The following is a 21,544-nucleotide window of genomic DNA, read 5'->3' as shown; positions in this document are numbered from 1 at the left end:
GCATTTCAGTTTTGACAAACCAGCATTTCACAATTGAAAAACAAAATTCATCTGGAAAATGTCCTACCACCTCACCTGATCAATAGAGCTGCACAATAAATCTCCTTATTTACAGTCATCCAGTGCACTCATCACACTCTATGGTAGTGGGAGGAGGCTGGGAGGTGCCACCCTTCCTTGCAGAGATGAGATGGGTGGAGCTCTAGGTCAATTTATAAAACAACTTCTCATGACTCCTACCAGTGCAAAGACTGCAAGATGTCTCAGGAGCCATTGCCAGCTCACGTGCCAGTAGTAACATATGACTTGCATACAGCAGAGACCAAAACGGCATCATGTGCCATTTCACCTCAGGTAAGAAGCCCTAGCAACAAATTCATTTAAGGTTTCAGTTCAGATGCATTGAGCACAAAGCATGCAATACAAGTCCTGCTTTAGTATAGTATTTATGTACCAGCTGCTGTGCATGATTCTTTCCAGTGAGCAGTGGAGGGGAATACTGAATTTAAGATACTGTAAATCAGAGGACTTCAAAACTATACTTGTTTAGCTGGAAGAAGGGAAGATTGGGACATACTGGCATATCCATTTAAATGGACAGCTAGTGATAGCAACAGTTCAAGTTTTATAGGTGAAACTCTCCAATATATGCAGCTTGAAACATTTTATTTCATTTTGAGAATTTTAAAATTGATCTCTGTATTACTCTTTGCATTTGATTTGATGCATAGAAAACATACCTTCTCTAGTTATCATTACTTATAAAAGGAGGAATTTCTACTTTAAAATATTTCTTGTTATTGAGTCTGAGCTACAGTCAGCAGTGTGTAAGTAAATGCTGCTTCATCAACTTGAGTAGAGTCACTTTTGATCACGTCTATTATTTTCATGACATTATTATAGGTCTTTTGGGTGATTAAACCTTGACATCCAGGATCCTCAGCACTGCTGGAAGGCAAATTCAGAGAGAGGAAGGAACTTTGGATACATCAGTGTTGCTTGTTGGAGTCCTAGGAAGTCAGTGACCTATTTTTGTGCTTAGATGTCAGTGACATTGGTGAGAGTTCTGGGGTGTGATTCTCAGACTGAGGAGACATATTCACACTGTCTCTAATTAATCTAATGCACTAAAAATAGAGTATAGCTGTCACAGTGCAAGAGGCAGGAGGGACTAGATAAGCATGTGCCTAGCACCTTGGACAGACATACTTGGGGCAGCTAGCCCATGCCACTGCAGCTACACTTTATTTTCAGCACACATGCTTGGTCAGAACTAGCACTAGTATGTCTCCCTAAACAGGGAATCACACCCCAGCTCAAAGTGTAGACATACCTTTTATTACACTGATTGCTGTCTGTGCAGTAACGCTGTAGTCAGCTCAAAACTAAAAAGGGTGGATTTAAACAAAGATCTAACTCAGGTTCAGCAAAGGTATTCCAAATAGAACATGACTGAGAACCCTGGAAATCTATGGGCATTTTGTTTCCACATTCTATGCAGATTGTTCAAAATTACATCAATCAATTGCTACAGTTTAAGACAGACATTTTTACCAGGTCTTTGCAAGTGTAGTGCAAAGGATAACTAGAAGGATAATTAACCACTGGAACAAATTACCAAAGGATGTGGTGGATTTCCCACCAATTGAAACCTTTAAATCAAGATTGAATTAAGGATGTTAAGGACTAGTCGACTATCTGATAAGCAAATGCTTATTGGATAGTAGAGTCGACTAGTTGCTTCTATTAGATAGAGGTGACAAAGGAGGCGGGGGGGAAGAGTGGGTACTTCAAAACGGCAGAGCCACATTGAGCCCAGGGTATGGGCTCCTTGCAGAACTGCCGCTTTGAAATGCCATGGCGGCATTTCAAAGGAGCAGTGCCGCACAGCTGATCCTGGGCTCAGTGTGGCACTGCTGCTTTGAAATGCTGCATGGAGCCTGGCATCAGCTGGGGAGTCTCCAGATGACCCTGGCTCTGTGCAGCATTTCAAAGCAGCAGTGCCGCATGGAGCCTGGGGTCAGCGGGGGACTCCGAGTCCCTTGCTGACCCCAGGCTCCAGGCAGGTGCTTCTGCTTTGAAATGCACAAGAGCCCCCACTGGAGACTCTTGTAACATTTCAAAGCTGGCACGCCGCGTGCAGCCTGAGGCCAGCAGGAAGGCCTGCTAACTCAGGGCTCTGCATGGGCACTTCCGCTTTGACATGAACAAGAGCCCCCAGGCTCTTGTGCATTTCAAAGTGCGTGGATCCTGGAGTCAGTGGGACTTCCTGCTGGCCCAGGCTGAACATGGAGTTCCAACTTTGAAATGCACAAGAGCCCTGCTAGGAGGCTCTGAAGTGCCTATCGACTAGTTGAGTAGTCGATGAAAATGCCATCGACTACTCGACTAGTAAATTAATCAATATTTAACATCCTTAGATTGAATGTCTTTCTAAAAGATATGCTTTAGTTTTTACATAAGTTATTGGGCTTGATTGGGGGCCACACAGTACAATTCTGTGGACTGCAATGGAGAAAGTCAAAATAGACCTTCTCCATGGTAGACCTAAACCAGATGCAAATAATTTAGAATTAAATTGATACCCTCAAATTTGTAATGTGGACTGTAATGGATACCTAGGATCTCTGCCAATGCAAGATTGGCCTTGTCAGGCCTCTGCAAGCCCTGCTTGCTCTTACCTGGTTAACAATAGGCACCCTCCAGTGATCTAAGTGTCTCCCTGGAATACTGAGCCCCAGATCCTTTGGACCCTCTCAGAATTCTCAGATCCTCTGTTTCCAAAGGAATAGTCCGTTGCAACTTAGTTACTAGTGACTCTGAAGAACCAAGCTCTACTTAATACACACTATCTAGACCTGTTTATAACGAAAGCAAATATTAAGTTTATTTAACAAAGAGAAGTATTGAAATGAGAGCAAATAAAAATCTGAGAAACAAAGGGTTATATATAAAATAAAACCATAAGATGCTTATCTGAGCCTGAACTTAACTAACAAGACACTGTCATGTCACACAGAGTCAAAGCTCACCCAAAATCCATCCAGTGTGTTACAGTCAGGCTTCTGTTCATGAGACTCACAAGTTGTCCTCTTGACTCCTCAGTGGAAAGTTCCAGTTTTTCTCTGCCTCTACAATGTTGGTCCAAAAATCCAGTGTCTGCTTGCTAGCAGAATAACTCCCCATTGCTTGAATTTTCCTGGCTAGGATTTCCCCTGCAATCACTTGATTAGCATTTGTCTCTGTAATCAGGTATTCCTTCTGAGTTTGCAATACTTAATGTACTTGTAGATAGATTGGTAGATATATCTGGCTGAGAGGAACCTGTTTCTAAATGGTGACCAGCCCAAGTCACAGATTTTAAAAATGTAATTTTCAATACATATTCATAACTTGCTACATATTATCCATATGCCTACCAGAACCTGGGGCTTCTTGTAATCATTATGTACCAACTGTCCTCTGTCAATTGGCACCAAGAGATCGCTGGGTCACATGGCCATCTGTCATTTAAGGTATCCAAAATATCCTAACTCTGTGCTTCTAGAGATCCCTTCTACTATCTTTACTTCTTTGCAGCTAGAGCAGGGGCAGGCAAAAGGGCCTTCTCAGGGCCGAACCCTAGCAGTTAACTCTAAGCACCGCATGCTCCTTGCAGGACAGGGACAGGGCTGGAGGAGACTTCCCCCTGATTGGCCTGGGACCAGGGAACCGCATAAAGTCTTCCCCCACTCTGCAATGGGCTCAGCACTTTGAGTCAACTGCCAGCTGCTATTCTCTCTGGGGTTCGGGATGGGAGCAAAGACTTCATGTGCACTCCCACCAACAGACCTATCAGGATCTGTGGGCAGAAAAGCCTGGAAATGTCCTGGCTCCACCCCTTCTTCTTGAGGCCCTGCTGCTTCCCTCGAGCTACTTCAAAAATTTCTGAAGGTCAAAAATTATGGCCCTCCCCTGAACCAGAGTGTTATAAGTGTGCACTACAAAACATAGTTGTATGATTAGTTTTGTGAATTAGTTTCTATAGGTATGTCTATGTGATGAGCTAGGGATGTGAGTCCCAGCTGATGTAGACACATTTGTGCTAGCTCTCAGCTGAGCTGTTGTGCTAAAAATAGTGGTGTAGCCACCTGGCACATACCAAATATGTACCCACAGGGTTTAGGTGGATTTGAACTTGGGGCAGCTATCTTGTGCTGCTGCTGCATGCACCTTTGCTACTGCAGCCAAACTCTTATTTTTAGTAGTGATAGAGATGCAGCCGTGTTAGTCTGGTCTAGCTGCAACAAAAGACAAGACTATGTAGCACTTTAAAGACTAACAAAATGGCTTATTAGGTGTCCCACAAAAGCTCATCACCTAATAAACCATCTTGTTAGCCTTTAAAGTGCTACATAGTTCTGTCTCTTATTTTTAGTGTGCTAGTTCAGATGAGGAGCTTGCTTAGGAATGTGTAGGTCAGTTGGGAATCTCATGCCTACCTCATAGGGCAGCCACAGCTTCTTATATGCAGGCCTTGCCTACATGAGAGAAGTGCATTGGTTCAACCCACATAGTTTTTATACCAGTTGGCTGTGTCTAGACTGTACAGTTTTTCCAGAAAATCAGCCGCTTTTCCAGAAGAACTTGCCAGCTGTCTACACTGGCCGCTTGAATTTCCGCAAAAGCACTGACTTCCCACTGTAAGAAATCAGTGCTTTTTGCGGAAATACTACGTTGCTCCCGTTCGGGCAAAAGTCCCTTTTGCGCAAAACTTTTGCGTAAAAGGGCCAGTGTAGACAGCGGAGATTTGTTTTGCGCAAAAAAGCCCCGATTGCGAAAATGGCGATCGGGGCTTTTTTGCACAAAAGCGTGTCTAGATTGGCCACGGACGCTTTTCCGCAAAAAGTGCTTTTGCGGAAAAGTGTCCGTGCCAATCTAGATGCTCTGTTCCGAAAATGCTTTTAACGGAAAACTTTTCCGTTAAAAGCATTTCCGGAAAATCATGCCAGTCTAGATGTAGCCATGTAGTTGATCAGATACAAAAGGCAATATGGACGTTCTTTCAGGTTGAATGGCTTGTTTTAGTTGGGCAATTCATGATCAACCTAAGCTAAAGTAAATGAAGATCCATTTAAACAGATGGAACAAAAGTCACAAAGCCTTTTGTGCCAATTTAAGATATGCCTTAACTTAAACTGATGCCACTTTCTCAAATAGACAACTTACGCTTTAAACATGATGCATTGTCACTGTACTAAACTTTCTATGTATATGCTGTAATCTCTTGATCTGAATTTAGGTGGTTTGTACATGTTAGCTCTGTGTATCATGTCACTTGGATATGACAAAGGGAATATCCTGATAGCACTGCAAAGCGTGCCCTTATATCCTTATATGACCAGGCACTAAGTGAGTGTGGAGAAGAATTGCATGTACTATGCTTCTTCATTTGATAAGACATATGTAATTTTAAAAATATCTGGTGAACCCTCAGTTTTTAGCATGCCGTAATCAAGACTCTCTTTCAAGGGCACCATTTTGGGAGAGCAGGGAGGGCAGCAGCTGTGTATACTGGGACACTGCTTGCTTTTCTTCCCAGTCCCCTATCAGGGAGTGAGGGGAAAGTACATGGCTTGTGTGCATGCCTCGCACACCTAGCTGGTGTGTGGAGGAGCAGAGAAGTAAATCTATGTAGTTTCCCCTCACTCCCTGATAGTCAGGGGAACAGGAAGAAAAGCAAGCTGTCCTGGTACACATGGCTGCTGCCTCCTCCCTTCTGCTATCCCAAAAGGGCGCCCTTGATTCTTGCCCAGTTTGTATCCAATTGGGTAGAAATAGTCATCTGAATCTGATGACAGGTTTAGAGTTTGTTCTTGAAGAACCAGACACAATTATCTGCCTTTGTGACCTCTAGACTAAGTCATTGCAGTGTGTTCTTCTGTGGTGCGCTACATTTGAGGAACACCTATATTTTTTGCCTCTTTAAGCTTCTGTCTTCTCTTTACCCTTCTCTCAACTATAAGCTTGCATGACTGAGTGCATCTGCTTGCCTGTTACACAGAATCACGGTATGGAGCCATATTATCCATTTTCCAGGATCGGCATGGGCTTCCTATTGACTCCTGGGCACAATTCATGGTGCTAACTTTGACCTTTAATAAAGATGTATATTTGGTTCTTGACCATTTCTCTTCCTATATACTCAGTAGCAATAAAGTTCAGCAGTGGCATTCAGGGCAACAGCCCCTAGATTTAAACAGTTGAATAGTTGTGGAAGGACTTTCATGGTGGAGGGTCCTTTAGAAGAGAATTTCTTTTCCCCCTTTGTGCAACAAACTCTAGTCTGTTGGCCTTTAGCATATTGCGCAAAGCTCTCCTTTTTGGTCACAGCTATTTTGCTCAGGAAAGAGGGATTTTTTGGGGGGGGGGGGTCTTGCCTATTATTTTTGCTAAAATGTATGTATTGAGCATAGTTTTCATTAGATTTTATCCATTTAATAGACTAAATTTGGAATGGGCTCATACCTAGTTAAATAGTACTGTACAGCATTTGTGTGCAAATTCTAACATGTGCCTGTGTGTACTTAGCTGTGAGATTGGCTTTAGTACATGGAGTGTTTCTTGCATCTACCATATTCAGGATTATATGCTTGTGCACGTTATTTTCCAGGCACTCAAATGCAGATGGCTTGACAAGCTGTAGTAAATCACTAAAAAATGTTTCTATTTTATCTCAAGTGCAGCTTAGATTTGATGACAAGATCATTCAAGTAGTATACATAGCTTCCTTGTTCTTTCCACTACAGAATTCTGTTTGGGAGCCTCCAAATTTTGACACCATCGTTAAAGCCTATGTATAAAAGAAAGCTCTTCTATTTGTTACCAATAAGTAGAGCCCTGCAAATCCATGGATATCTGCTTTATATCAGCAGCTCATTTTGTGGAATTAATCACAGAGGGATTCTGGAATCATCCTATTAAGCTAGAAGAACTTTTTATATCGAGGGTTCTAGAGCACCGCAGGCTATATTATGAGCAGCAGTTACCTTTCTTCCTTCTCATTGTCTTATTGTTGTTCATTTAGGGTACATCTACACAGCACCGCTATTTTGGAATAATTGACATTATTCCGAAATAACAGTGCATGTGTACACCACAAGCCTTTATTTTGAAATAATGTCAAGCTGCAGGACTTCTTACACTGATTCATGGTAACCCTCATTTCACAAGGAGTAAGAAAGTCTAAGTAAGAGTGTTCTTTCTTCGACTTCCTGCAGTGTAGACAGCGCCAAAAGTCATGTTAAGCTATTTCGACATCAGCTATGCAACTGATATAGCTGCAGTTGCGTAGCTTAATTCAACTTTAGACCTGCTGTGTAGATGTACCCTTAATGATTAAAGCCTGAACAGGGAGTGCATGGACTACAGAGTTCCCTGCTATAGTACACCTGATGGAGCCTATGGCCCTGTTTCTCAGTATATGTCTACAGCAGAGGGGATTCAATCCCATCTCTCAGCTCATGCCACTGCAGTTATACTTCTGTTTTTAGAGTGGTAGCTTGGTGAGAGCTACTGTGGGTGTATCTGCTTGCACTTGAACTTATATCTTTAGATTGGCATAATTGTTATGATAAGCAAGGTTAAACTTGGTGGCTTTGAGTTTCATTTGGATAGTCTGGTTTGGTTTGCATTTAAAAGTCACACCGAAATTCAAGCAGTACAAACCCACGTGACTCAAAATTCTCACAAACCTCTGTACACTCACTGCTGAGTTTAGCTCAGGTCTACAATGCAGTTATAACAAATTGCTTCAAAGCAATAAATGCATCATGGTGAGTAGCACCACATAGATATCTGAGCATTTAACTTGAGGTTATTAGCAACCTAGGAATAAGTTTTGACCTCTAGAAGGCAACACATTAAAAAGCTTTGCTGAGAATACCTTGCAATTTTCTGACTCCTATATCTGCAAAGACCAAACCCTGTGTTCTGTAATTTTTCTTTCTTCTAAAAATGCTGTGAAAAAACCCTAACCTCACTAGTAAGCCCTGATTTTTTTTTCAGAAAAACAGTTGCACTTCTGTTAACAATAAATAAATAAAGGGATACATTAATAATTCTTGATAATGATCCCTGATTTTGTGAATCTCTATATATTTTTTCCGATATCAGTATGGAAAATGATTGATGATGAACATATTTTCACTGAACATTTTATTGTCATATAGTACCTGATTAAGTTCTTCATTTGTTAGGTATTGTTTCTTTAAATTTAACTTTTGTCTTTCATATATAATTCTTCTGCAGATGGAATTATCTCCTTTTTACTTGCTCACTGTAAGAATAATACGAATGAGAAATCTCCGTCGAGCAGATGCGTGTGAGTGTCTGTTCTCTTCCCCAAAACTGTTCTTGATTCTGAAAGTAAGCAGTACACAACTGAGCACTGCAAACACGATAAGTTTTAAAAAGTAATTAATATTAAAGGTTGAACTTCTCCAGTCCGGCACCCTTAGGACCTGACCAGTGCCGAACCAGAGAATTTGCTGGATCACAGAAGGATTTTCTAGCAGCATGATCACACTTCCACTGCTTATTGGACTGTTAGAGGACATTTAGGGTATGTCTAGACTACAGGGTTTTGTTGACAAAGTGGACTTTTGTCGACAGAACTATACCGGCATCTACACTACTGCCGAGTTCTGTCAACATAATGTCGACAGAACTCAGCAGTTTTGTCGACGGCGGTAAACCTCATTCTACGAGGAATAACACCTTTTGCCGACAGAGTTCTGTTGACAGAAGGCGTTATTGCATCTACGCTGTCCTCTGCGGCTACACTGTCATGTCGACAAAGCAGCTTGCTTTGTCGACAGAACTGGATGTAGTCTAGACGCTCTTTGTCGACAGAAGCTTTGTCGACAGTATCTGTCGACAAAACTTCTGACGACAAAAACCTGTAGTCTAGACATACCTTTGGGGTAAATCAGAGCTAAATAACAGCACAAACACTGAGAGCCAGGACAGGTATCTGAAAACAAACTTTATGGGACCGCAGGAAACTTGGCCACACCGATGATATGTGGGCATCCAGCTAACTAAAATCATGCCAGACAAGAGAGTGCTGAACTAGAGAGGTTCAACCTGTACTAAGCAAACATAAACAGCTACAGTATTGCAGTATAGTTGATTATCAGAGTATTACATGAGAACTAGTAGTTATGTTATTGTGCAAGTATTTGACCTTCCATGTGTAGCAAGAAAAACAACATATTGTTCAAAATAAATTAAGATGTGTATCAAGGAGCAAGAATGAAAAAGTACCAGTTTTTCTTTTACATGTATATCAATATCATATGCCACATGTTTCTGAAATAATTCAGCATCCCATATAAATAAAACATGATGGGACAGGTGCATTTTTGTTATTTCATTGAAAAAAATGGAGCTACACCCGGGTTGAGATTGCTTTAATTGGTTTGAAAGACAAATGTTCCTGTATTGTCTTCCACTGACAAAGCAGTTTCTAGAGTGCATTGAGATATTAGCCTATGCGTTTTGGATAATCTTAATGTTAAAAAAGTAGTATTTTCATGGCCATCTGATAGCCTATTTTTCTCCAGTACACCTAAGAAAATCATGTTGACCCTTGAGTTTAGATTCATGTTATGGAATTTGAAAAGATATTTATTTACTTAGGAGCATGCTTGCTTACTTTGAAATCCAGTGAGACAGCTCTTTTCTTGAATTTGAGACTTTAAAAAAAATGCATTGGACTCTTAGGTCAAAATAAAATATCCATATAAAACATAAAGGGCCTGGTCCAATGCTTATTAAAATCAATGGGAGTCTTTCCATTTATTCCATTTGGGCATTGGATCAGGCCCAAAGTTTGTTTTGTCACCTGTTTATTTCAGCTGACCACTTCAAGCTTGTGATATCAATAGTTTGCTCCTCCTCCTCCATGCACGGGGAGGAGGGAGTGGGGGAGGATGGAGCCAGCAGGGGAAAGGAGCTGTCTGGCAGTCACTGGGTAAAGAAGGATGTGCCCAGAATTTCTCTGGGAAGTGGGTGGGTGGAGAAGGTGCTTGGCACTGACTGAGAGAGCCTGAAAGAGGGGAGGGTGTGTTGAAAGGAGGATGGAGCTGAATGGGGTGCTAGGTGGTAGAGAGGCAGATGGGGAAGCAAACAGGGTTGGGGATACATTGTCAGGAGTTACTTCCAGGTACAGCTTCTTGTGCTCAGTGACCCGGCGTTGCCATGCTTGGTGATCAGCCTGTCTCAGTGACTTGTACTGTGCAGCTGCAAGTGAGCACACAATTTGGGTTGAAAGGGGCTGTCCGTAAATTACGTAATGCATTCGAGTGGTAGGTCCTCAATGTCCCATACTTGTTTCAGTGTTACTAAGTCTTACAAGGCAGTGGGTGGGACTTGAAAAGTCCCCCACAGTATATTATGTAGTTTATGGCACCCCTCAAACCTGAAAAATCCCGAGCCTGGGAGTTTTTGGTTCCAACGGAAAAGTAAGGGCCTTATATATTTTATTGGCAGCTTGATGGTAGTGTTAGAAAGTTACAATTTAAATACAGCTGTGAGACAGCATTGTATTTGTGGCACAGGGATCATGATAGGGGTTTGTCTTTTATCAGTTTCCTGTGAGTTACTGGGTCACTCTACTTTGCTGCAACTGCACTGGACCTATAAAGGACTCTATCATTCTAAGTACTCTGAAAAGCCAGCCCCTGGGCATTTCAAATCTGGCATCTAGTTAGGACACCTGTATTTTACTGTCACTGTGCCATCTGTAAAACAACATCCCTTAAGCACATAGAAACAATATTAGAATGAATGAATTCAATTTTGTAAAGCACTCAGACTACACAGAGGTGTCAGGGGTTCTATGGGAAAATAATATGTGATCACGAAATTAACGATTGTGTCATAATGCATATGCACACGGGAAGTGAATTAAGGTAAAGACCTGCAGCTGAGAACCTGAGATGCATGTATCAGTTACTGTAATTTCAGACTTTAAATAAATATAACTTAATTTTAGTGCAGTGCACTAATTGTTTGTGCCATTTAAGACAGGGAGTATTGATCTATTAACATATAAGCTGTACCTCTTTTTATATAGTAAGTCATTCTGATTGCTATGTCAGCCTATGGTTACCAACAGCTGCATGTGAAAAGATTCATACCAAAGCTGTCAATGACTGCAAGAACCCAGTGTGGAATGAAACCTTCTTCTTCAGGATCCAGAGTCAGATCAAGGTAAGAAACTGAGAATTCCCCTCTTTTGACAGCCTGGAGATCTGTAGCCTTTTAGGCAGATGTAGGATTTTCAAATCTTCAACAACCTGCAGTCTAACATCTCAGATAATTAAAAATACATCCAATAAAAATCTTCATATTTGATAAGTATGATTGGAAAATTTGTGTTTAAGTATCACCTACTTTAATTTCATTATTAATTAAGAAATGTATTTTTCTGAGTTAATGGAAACAACACAGGTAACCAGGAGGTACAAATTTCAGGCATAGTCTAAAACTCTTTTACCGTACAACCCCCTACACAGGCACTGAATGACAGCATGCTCTGCGTAAACTAGGAGGAAACACTGTATCATCAGAATAAATTCGTATTGGCTGATCAATGAATGCTGGTAAATATTTCAGAATGTTGCCCCCACAGGAAATTCTCATATTCTGAAATTTATTTTCATTCCAAATAGGGGAAAAATCAAAATGTTGACTTTCTTTTTGTGTCATAGAAAATTCCAAAAAGCCCTTAATTTGGAAATGTTAAAATAAAACATTTGGACAATCCCATAGGAAAAAGTCTCATTTCAGTTTGTTGAATAAAATAAAAACATTTTGCTTTAGCTTGGCTCAGCATTAATCTGTGTCCCTCTGAGCTGCTGCTGTGCCTTCTGAGAGTACTAATTTTGTTCAACCAAAGTTAGCATTTGGTGTATCATGGGAGATAGAGTCTAGCCAGGAAGAGCATATAGGGAGAGAATGAAGATATGAGGTACCAAAATTACAACTCCTGTCAGCATTTCAGGATCTTGAGCAAATACAGATTAATGTTGAATTAAACATTTCATTTAGATTGTCCTAAAAGAAAACACAAAATTGCAGCAAAATCTAAATTTTCCCACAGAATGTTTGATTTTGTGGAAACTACATTTTTCATAAAAAAAGAAAACCCTAAGCCCAAAAACATTTTGATGAAAAATTTCCAGACAGCTCTGTTAACTACTGTGAACTGACTGTTTCTCAGTGGTTGTTATTTACAGCTGTATTTTGTCTACTGAATACCTGACTCCTTTTGAACCATTAAAGAACTGAGATTCATCACGGACTTTGTTCTACCTGCCACCTGAGTGATTCAGTCCCAGAACAGTTTGCACAAGAACTCCACTTAGCTGAGTGTGAAGCCGAGCTGGGAGACCTGAGTTAGCAAATTGTGTGCTTTACAGCTAAACTGATGAATATGTAAGCAACAGGAAGGGAAAGACTGGATGTGGAAAGACTGGTTGTACTGGAATAGAGAGATCAGTGACTAGTGTCTCATAAAGAACCTAATTTTCTACAAGGGATTTTTTTCCTCATATACAATTTGCTGTCAGTAGAGAATGTGGTGTTCTTTTATCCACTGAATACTCTTGATGGAGAGGCCATCACTGTGTATAAGTTCTGTCAGCTGAATTGCATTGATTCAATAAATATAAAATTGTCAGATACTGTGTTAATCTTTACAACATATCTATAGTCTGTCTAAAATTACTTTAGTAGAAGAAAATAGCAATCTACAAAAAAGGTTTTGCCATATTGGCATTTTAAAGTATCTGTAAATGACCAAAATGATACCAAGAAACAAATCTTTAAAAAACAGCTGTAGTAGTAGTGGCACTTCAGTTAATGATGGTAAAACTTCACTGTTAAAGCAGTAATGACAACACTTTGAAGTTATATAACACTTCTTATTTTCAAAGGGCTTTATAAACAATAACTACTTAACTATTACATTAACTAACTACCAGGACATTTAATTATGAAAAATAAATATGTGAAAACCTAGAAAATGGAAAGCTAGGCTTAAAGATCAAACTAAAGATAACAAACATTTAAAAATCAGAAATGATGTAGTTTAGGTTAAAACCTTTGTTAGCTGCATGGTATCAAGTTAAAGTGCTCGGTAAACTGCAGGATGTTTGGACTATTTCTTTAGTGAAAGTTATTTAATTTTACAGCACAGAAATGTCATGTAAATATACATGTCATGTTGTCCTTACATGTGACAATAAAAGAGTCGCTTAGTAGTACTGTGTAATTAGGCATAGTAATGTAACATTCACTCACATTTCATTCACTCACATTAGCATTAGAATTACATTGCATAGGCACTTTCCCATAGTAATGACTAGGTCACCTGAATGCTAAAATGCAGGAAATAAGCAAAATATTCTTGTTGCAGATTACATGGCATTGACTTACACTCACTCTACCACTCAATGTAATTTGACATTAAATGAAACCTTACCATAACCACTGCAAGACAATTCACAAAGAGTGTTCACCTTCTTGCTCAGCAAAACTGTATCAGTTCCACCAAGTATGGGGCCCTGAGCTTTGTGTCAGAGGATAGGTTTTGCTCTTTAGTTGCAGGCTATCCATACTGGTTCTATCTTTAATCACACTGTAGTCACAATAGCATCATTTGCACTGATGTCAATGGGAGCAAAATGAAGCCCAATATATGTGGCTTGTAACTTAGAGGCAAATCCTTCCCCCTCTTCCACAGAACGAAATGTCCCATGTGCAATGAAACTGGTGTGTTTATACAGCACAGGAGCAGGATTTGTGGGGGCTGAGCAGTTCTTAAGTAATATGGAGTCCATTTCTGCATGGGGCCCATGCAGGGGATGTTGGGCAGGTGGCCAGTGCACCCACCATCATGCAGATCCATCCATAATTTCTCCTTATGCAGCAACAAATGCACTAATAGCTGGAATCTGGATTCTTATTAATTTTCATTCACTCACTTATAGCATTTAAATTGCATTTTAATTGAACTGGGGAGGAAACTATATGACTGAGGTTTAAAATAGATTTCTACAAAATGTCCTTAATCCTTTTACATTTCTTTTTCTCCCCACATAAAGTAAATATAAACTGTCCCCAGGATGCCCTGCTTCCTGAGCTCTGTGCAAGCCAGAATGTAGGGTTTCTAAACTCCGTCATCTCCCTTCCCCAGAACGTGCTGGAACTCAGTGTCTATGATGAGGACGTTGTTACCCCAGACGATCACCTCCTCACTGTATGCTTTGATGTAGCTAAGCTTCCACTTGAAGAAAGAGTTCTTATGTACTTTAAGACAGATCCAAAGGTGAGGTCTGAAATAATGTGCAGGGCTGGGTGAGAGAGAGACACTTGTCTGTGGTTCCTGACTAAATTTCTAATTGTACTACTACTAATATTTTTCCTTCTTATGTCGTGGATTGGCCAGCTGTACCTCCACTACTTCTGAATTACTACACAATAAAACTGCTTCACCATTATACAGAGCAGTTTGGCCTCTCTGTGCTTGGCCAATGATACATGGCAAACATATGATACTCTTAGCAAAGACTATATGTGACTATAACATCTAAATCTGGTGCTAATAGAAAATCAGTTAAAATTATATAGACCGACACATAATTTTGGTCACTTAAATGGGGATTTCATACATGAATTCCCGTTTTAAAAGGTAAATACAAGATCTGAATATATTTAAGTATCCATATTTGGATGACTGTGCTCTATAGTTCTCTACATTTGTGTAAATGATTGTTATAATATTATGTATAGGTGAAAAGAAGTGGCATCGGGACATCTAGCCATTATCTTTATGTCTAAACAATATGGCTGGCATATTGGTGCTGCTGATGCAAGTATAAGGAATGTTGGGCAGGTGAATTAAGAACGTCTCTTAATCATTCAGTAATACCAATTGTTTTTTAACAATTGAGGTCAAAGAAATGAGGTAACAAGACATAGAACCCTCTTAGACCTCCTCCCCTCCATATGAATAGCAAGAGAGGCTGCTGAGTAGCAGAACATCAAGAATATAAAAAAGTGAAGATGAAGCAAGCTGCAAAGTGACTGCTTTACACCAGTAAATAAAAGTGCAGGTTAATTTGCAGAATGGTCATAGTGCTTAAAGCCAGAATGGACCATTAGAACATCTTATCTCAACTTCTATATTTTATAGGTCATTAAATTTTACCCATTGAGTCCTATATTGCATGCCAGAGGGTCAGATTTATATACCAAGTGTCCCTAAAGGGACAGAATAACATAGTGATTTGGCTCATTTCTATTTGTTTTATTTTTAGGCACAGGAGGAACTAGAGGTAGAATTTACCTTGGAGACCATGTAAGTGAAAAGCAAATTAATTAGAAGATGCAGAAATTCAGGGAGTAATAAAACAGCACTTGGAAACCTGCTTCATGTAATTGCTGCCTCCATAGGAAATTACCAGACCCATTCAGTTCAGAACTCTAGTAAATTTCCCACTGCAGTATATTTCCCACTGCGCTGTATATGGCTAATCTGTAGCAACGGAATCTGCCAGCTTCTTCTGTAATCTGACTATCAGTAATGTAAAAAATTCTTCCTGATATTGGCGAACCTAGAACATCAATTTGTGGCCTAGTTATATTCTTCAGAAAACGTTTGTATCCATTTTTTCATGTGTGCTTAAGCTTAGACTCTATGGAAAAACCCTTGACCTGTACCTGTAAAATGAATAGTTTGGTTAATTTTTCATCATATTTCATTTTGCACCAATTGACAGAAAATATTTGCAATGCCATTCACTTCCTGGGGATCCCCAACCTAAGGGAAAGGAAGTCAGAGTGAGCTTTCTATGAAGCATGCACAGCGTGCAGCAAGCCCAGGGCTGTAGGTTCAAACGAGGACAAAACCAAACCCAACAAGGATGGTGAAGGTAACAGTTAGAAATGGGAAAGCTGGCTTATTAAGCTGTGAATGCTTTGATTGCCTCCTACAGTATCACTTCATTCCCAGAAATGTTCTCCTTTGTATGTTAAATGTAGTAATAATACACAGTTCTTTTCATCCATTGATCTCCATATGACAGGTGGGAAAACTAAGGCATGGAAAGGTCACCCAGGAGGCTTGGAGCAGGCTTGGAATAGATCCCAAACCTCCAGATTGCTAGCCCATTGTGCCATCTACTGGCTTACATTGCTTCCCCATTTCAGCAGTGCTATGTGAAACTGTTGTCTGAGAAAATTATGCAATAGCTGTTACAATTTCTCCCTCGTCTACAGCAAATGCTTCAAATCAAGATACTTCCCAGCACATATTCCCTGGTAGGCTAGCATGATGTTGGTAGATTAAATGTGTGTGATGAGACGCGCTGTTCTTAGTGATAGAATTTAACTGGCTAAACTAAGATTCCAGTTTACATGGTTCTGGAACTGATATAGCACAATGAAAAACTATGGGAAAATGAATGGTTATTTGATTTAACCTACTTGTGAAATATATATATTTTTTTCATTTTGTTTCCTAGTTCAGTACCTCCAGAAGCCATCATTACTAATGGAACACTAGTGGTAACTTTTTGTTCTGTGATCTCTTCTGTCCTGTAACAAAACTGGTAATACAAGTGGGACTAGAGAAGCTAGGAATGGCTCTGTAGTCAGCCGGCCAACACCCTCTCTTTCCTTTTGAGAGAGGCTGGGAGTGAAGTAACTAGGATTTCTCTGCTATTTAGCTGTTTCACTCTATTTCTTAGACTGTATATCTTAGAGTGTCCTGTGATTGGAGAGGCTATGACAGGAGCAGTTGTGAGTTCCCTCAAGCCAGCACTCCCCCCAAAAACCTATAGAGACCTACTTGCAAAAACGGGAAGTGGTACAACAGGGAACCCCCGCCCCCTCCCCAGCCAGTTCAGCCACCTGGTTCCTAGCAGTGGAAGACACTGAGGTAGGTTGTAGGTATCAGCCCTCCCAACAGAGCCTTTCACTTTTAATCATCATTGATGTACAGGCTTAATGCAGAATAGGTCAGGTTGGGAATGCAACCTCAGATGGAGACATTCTCTTTCATGATTGTTTTTTTAATTATTCTCTGTTACAGTCTCGTGCACTTTGCTGTTTGGAAGTTCAGGTGAATGAGAAAAAGCAACCTAAATCAAGTGAGGTTATTGCTTAATTAACTTGCTGCTAATACTTACATACTTGTGCTGTGATCGCAATCTGTTCTATAGGTCATTACAATAAATGCAAGGAATAACACAATATTTTCACATGATACAAACAGCTACTGAAAGATGCACGATCTATATTGCAGATTTCAATGACTCCATCACATACATCTACATGGCTATATGCAAATGCATCATATTAAAACGACACCATAGAGGTGATTTTAATCACAGAAATGTCAGGACATTAAGTGTTATGTTTCTATCATAACAGTTTTAACTTTATTCCCTTGCTCGAGCTGATGTATATTTGAACATGGGGCTTTCATTAGCAAACATTTCAAACAATTCAAAGCCCTAAATTTCTTCATCTTTAATTATACAAAGGAGTTCAGTTTCTTTGTACTATATTATTTTATTCAAGTATTATGAGATTATGCAATAAACAAATCCATTGTAGAGCATGCATGCCATGCTGTAGAACTGGTGCAAAACCAACCAATCAAAACACATAAAGTCAGGCACCTAAATCCAGATCTGGTGCCAGACCAATTTTCAGAAGTGTTGATAAGTCAGCATTTTGATGCTACAATAACATATGCAAGAACTATAGGGGAGGTTATTATAATACCAACTTATTGTCTGTGAAAGAACTAAACATAAAACAAATGGACCCAAAAATTAGTCTAGGGGTCATTTATCTAGAACTTTTGGCCAGTGTGTATGATATAAAATGCTATAGTAAAAATTTGCTTTACTGGAATATAGTGCACAAAAATACAAATACAATACAAATTTCCTTCTTATCCTAATTTCAGCTGAATCCCACCCATGTATATCATTTGTCAAAAATCTTGTTTGATTATCTGAGTCCCTTTGATTCAAATATGTTGATGTTTCCATGACATATTGAATAAATGAGCTACAGTGGTGAGCCACACTTAACTACTATGTCTAGTTTTTTTTAGTATGAGAGAGTCTGGTAGTTTTTAAAATTACAGACTCACACAACTACCCCTCTGAGATTTTGTAAACATTAAATTTCTGTTTGTGTAGCTGAGTAGTAGGCTTTTTCTAGTGGGATTATGATTTTCTTGGCTTATTAGCTGGACTCTTGAGGTACATCTATACTGCAGGGCTATTTCAGGATACCAGAAATCCTGAAATAGCTACCCTGCATTTACACAAGCCAACCTTAATTTCAAAATATTTTTTTAAATAATGGGTGCACTATTTTGGCATCCTGGTAACCCTTGTTCCATGAGGGTTAAGGGATGTCTCGAAATAGCACATTATTTCAAAATCTGGCGCTGTGTAGATGTGCCAAATTTCAAAATAAGGTATTTCGAAATAGGTCCAAAATAAGATATGCAATTTGCATAGTGCAAATTGCGTATCTTATTTTGAGTTTAGGGTGCTGTGTAGATGCACCCTTGGAGACTATAGGGAAGTCCTAAATGTTTTCTTAAATTTGATCACATAAGCATAATTTTGCAGTCAGATAATAATAAAGTTCTCTGTGTGCCTTGTCTTTTTCCTTCAGAGAAAGACCTCTCCTTTACAGTGAAAGGTTCCTATGAAGGAACACAGGATCTTACATTGGGCCCCAATGCCATGATTAGCCCTTCAAATCCTACCAAGTTCCACTACATCAAGTGTATGGAGCCAACACTGAATGTTATGCTCCCGAAGAAGAAACGTTATAATGCTGTATGTTATAGCTGTCCTTTATAAACATAATAGTAATATGTAGATAAAAGCATGATCTATTTTATGGGGGAGCAGTGTAACCCTTTCCTTTTATGCAAACACACTTTCTTTTGCCTCCCCCCCAGCGTACTTGTACCTACACTGTAAACAAGGGCTCCCCAATTGTGATGCTGAATTCACTTCCCATGGGAGAGAGAGTAACAGTAGCAGAGGTGAGTATCAGTTGTCAGCCTTTCGCAATAAACAAGATCCCATTAAAAAACATTGTAATATAGGAATAAAGGACTAGATTGTCCCTTCGCATAGAGAAAGCTCGTAGGAAGAAACCTAGAGGGAGAAAATCTCTATAAATTTTTCCTCAGGCCTTGGGGAGGTCTTCTGCATGGAGCTTTGTGCAGCAGGGATGACTACTGCTTTGCTGGCTCCTTTCTCCATAGCAGTTTACGTGTCGCTAAAGGCGATGCTACCATTTGGCTGGGTTGCCTAGCACATGCTAACAGAGGATCCAGAGATGGGTAATACAGCTGGGCACAGCGCAGTGAAGGTTGTCACAAAGTATGACACCACTGGTGCTGTGTAAATGTATATTGAACTGTCCTTTAAAAAGAGGAGAGGGAGGTTGAACAGCTGGGAGCCCCATTCCCCAGCCTGTATGCATTCTGTTTCCCTAATTTCTCAGCCCTGCTCTCTCCCCTCCCCCAGCTCTGCCACTCCAGACTGCACCTCAGTCTGAATTCATGGATTGAGAGGCAGCTGTTGTCCTTTTACTTCAGGAGGTGACCTACATTGAAGAGGATTTTTTGGTGCAACTTACATTATTTGTCTTGCCATCAATGCTAGCCATCGAGCTCTCTCTGTCTCAGAAGGGTGTATTAATACCAGCCTTTGTACAGAATATTGCACCAAACAAAAAATTATCCAGATACACAAAAATATGATGATGACGACTATAACAACCACATTTTTAAACAATACAGGCCAAGATTCACGTGCCACATACTGACACTTATTTGTACACACAAATCTGTCCACTGCATGCACAGGCAGAAAATGCATGTTTGAATGATTACCATGTGCAGTTAATTGTTTTGCCTGCATAAATGTTGACATAAGCACTTAAATATCTCCCCAAATATTACTTATAAGAAAAAAATTAAACGTTTCTTAATCTGGAAAATCTTTTTGAAACAAGCTGATATCAGATATGCTTCCTCAGGGAATAAACAAGCTTCCATATCAGTACTTCAGGCTCCCATCTTCTGCCTCAATCATGAGCCTTTCTGCAGGGCCTGATTTATTTTTATTTTATTTGTGCACTAATACACAATAGTTCTTTGACTGTCACAGTTTTGCAGTTATGAGAATGCATTTGGGAGCTGCAAGATTTCACTGTTCATTGTGTTTGGTTTAAAAATTGACTGTGCTCTGGAGCAAACTGTCTGGTGCAACTGAGTTCTCAGTCAAGTAAATTGGTACAGTTGTCTGAAACCATTTGGAAATATTGAGAAACTAAGAATAAATTCCACTAAAAACTAAATTAATGATTTTGAAGCTATATACATCTCTTGGGTTATTGGGGGACTCAATTTTGTGGCAGCTGTGTCTTGTTGGGGAGCAAATAAAACTCAGGTCTTGTCTACACTAGCCCCGCCATCAATCTAATATACGTCACTTCAGCTATACAAATAGTGTAGCTGAAGACGACGTACTTAGCATGGCATCTTGTGTGCACTGGCTATTCTTTTTGTCCTGGTGGAATACCAGCATTGATGAGAGAGAGCTCAGAGATTGATTTATTGTATCTAAGCAGACGCAATAAATCGATGGCTGGTGGATCGATTACTGCAACATTGATCTCCAGGGTAGCAGATACAAACCCTCACTCTGAAAGCTGAAGGGAAGGAAAGAGAGTTTAAAACTATGATAGTACTTTCACCATTATATTCTTGTTTTTCAGGAGAAAAGATTTGATTTGAATGTGAAGGCAGAAGACTGGTAAGAGCTTTTTTCCTGTTTTATTGGATACCGGTGACATTGTTAGCCAAGCTTTTCCCCTACTGTTTTCTGTGTCTGTAAAAAAAAAAAAAAAAATGGACATCTTTGGATCGAAAACTAGAATGCATTTTTTAAATGAATGCAAAATACACCCCCAGTCTATAATACTGCATGTTAGAGAGAAGTTATATTAGATGGGCCTCAGTTTAAGAAAGCATCCCTATTCAGGAGAGCACTAAAGTACAGTAAACTTCCTATAATCCAGCACCTTTAGGACCCAGGGGGTGCCGGATTATCAGATTTTCTGGACAAGGGGGCTATGAGGGGTCTGGGGTGGGGGGGATGCCACCCCAGACGCCTCATAGCCCCCCCTTCCGATAGTCCGGCTCTGCCCCAGGTGTCCCTGATTCAGCTGCTGCTGGTCAGTTTCAGCAGCAGCTGAATTGGGGATGCCTGCAGCGGAGCAGCTGGAGTGCTGCCAGGTTGGTCCGGTAGTGCCGACCTTTGGCGCTGCAAGACCAACCCGGTAGCACCCCAGCTGCTCTTGGGGACACCTGGGGCAGAGCAGCTGGGGTGCTGCCGGGTTGGTCCCACAGCGCCCCTCGGCGCTACTGGACCAACCCGGCAGC

At 40.2% G+C, this 21,544-nt stretch overlaps 1 protein-coding gene across 5 annotated transcripts in view; it reads left to right on the top strand.

The window, feature by feature from the left end:
- The first annotated feature begins 243 nt into the window (after positions 1-243).
- LOC102452501 (cytosolic phospholipase A2 epsilon) overlaps positions 244-21,544 on the top strand; it is a 39,888-nt gene continuing 18,587 nt past the window's right edge. Inside the window, exons 1-11 of one of the 5 annotated variants that reach the window (XM_075927205.1) lie at positions 255-354; positions 904-1,017; positions 8,290-8,362; positions 11,120-11,256; positions 14,246-14,377; positions 15,369-15,409; positions 16,575-16,617; positions 17,144-17,201; positions 18,754-18,920; positions 19,046-19,132; positions 20,878-20,915. In XM_075927205.1, the coding sequence (XP_075783320.1) occupies positions 8,290-8,362; positions 11,120-11,256; positions 14,246-14,377; positions 15,369-15,409; positions 16,575-16,617; positions 17,144-17,201; positions 18,754-18,920; positions 19,046-19,132; positions 20,878-20,915 (776 nt within the window). In that variant the 5' untranslated portion in view covers positions 255-354; positions 904-1,017. Of the gene's footprint in view, positions 355-903; positions 1,018-8,286; positions 8,407-11,119; positions 11,257-14,245; positions 14,378-15,368; positions 15,410-16,574; positions 16,618-17,143; positions 17,202-18,753; positions 18,921-19,045; positions 19,133-20,877; positions 20,916-21,544 lie in introns of those variants that run through there. The other 4 variants (XM_006130366.3, XM_075927206.1, XM_075927207.1 and 1 more) reach the window with 4 other exon arrangements.

The sequence above is a fragment of the Pelodiscus sinensis genome, chromosome 4 (genome assembly GCF_049634645.1).
Source record: "Pelodiscus sinensis isolate JC-2024 chromosome 4, ASM4963464v1, whole genome shotgun sequence".
In the NCBI taxonomy this organism is placed as follows: domain Eukaryota; kingdom Metazoa; phylum Chordata; order Testudines; family Trionychidae; genus Pelodiscus; species Pelodiscus sinensis.
This window is presented reverse-complemented; position numbering and strand designations above follow the sequence as displayed.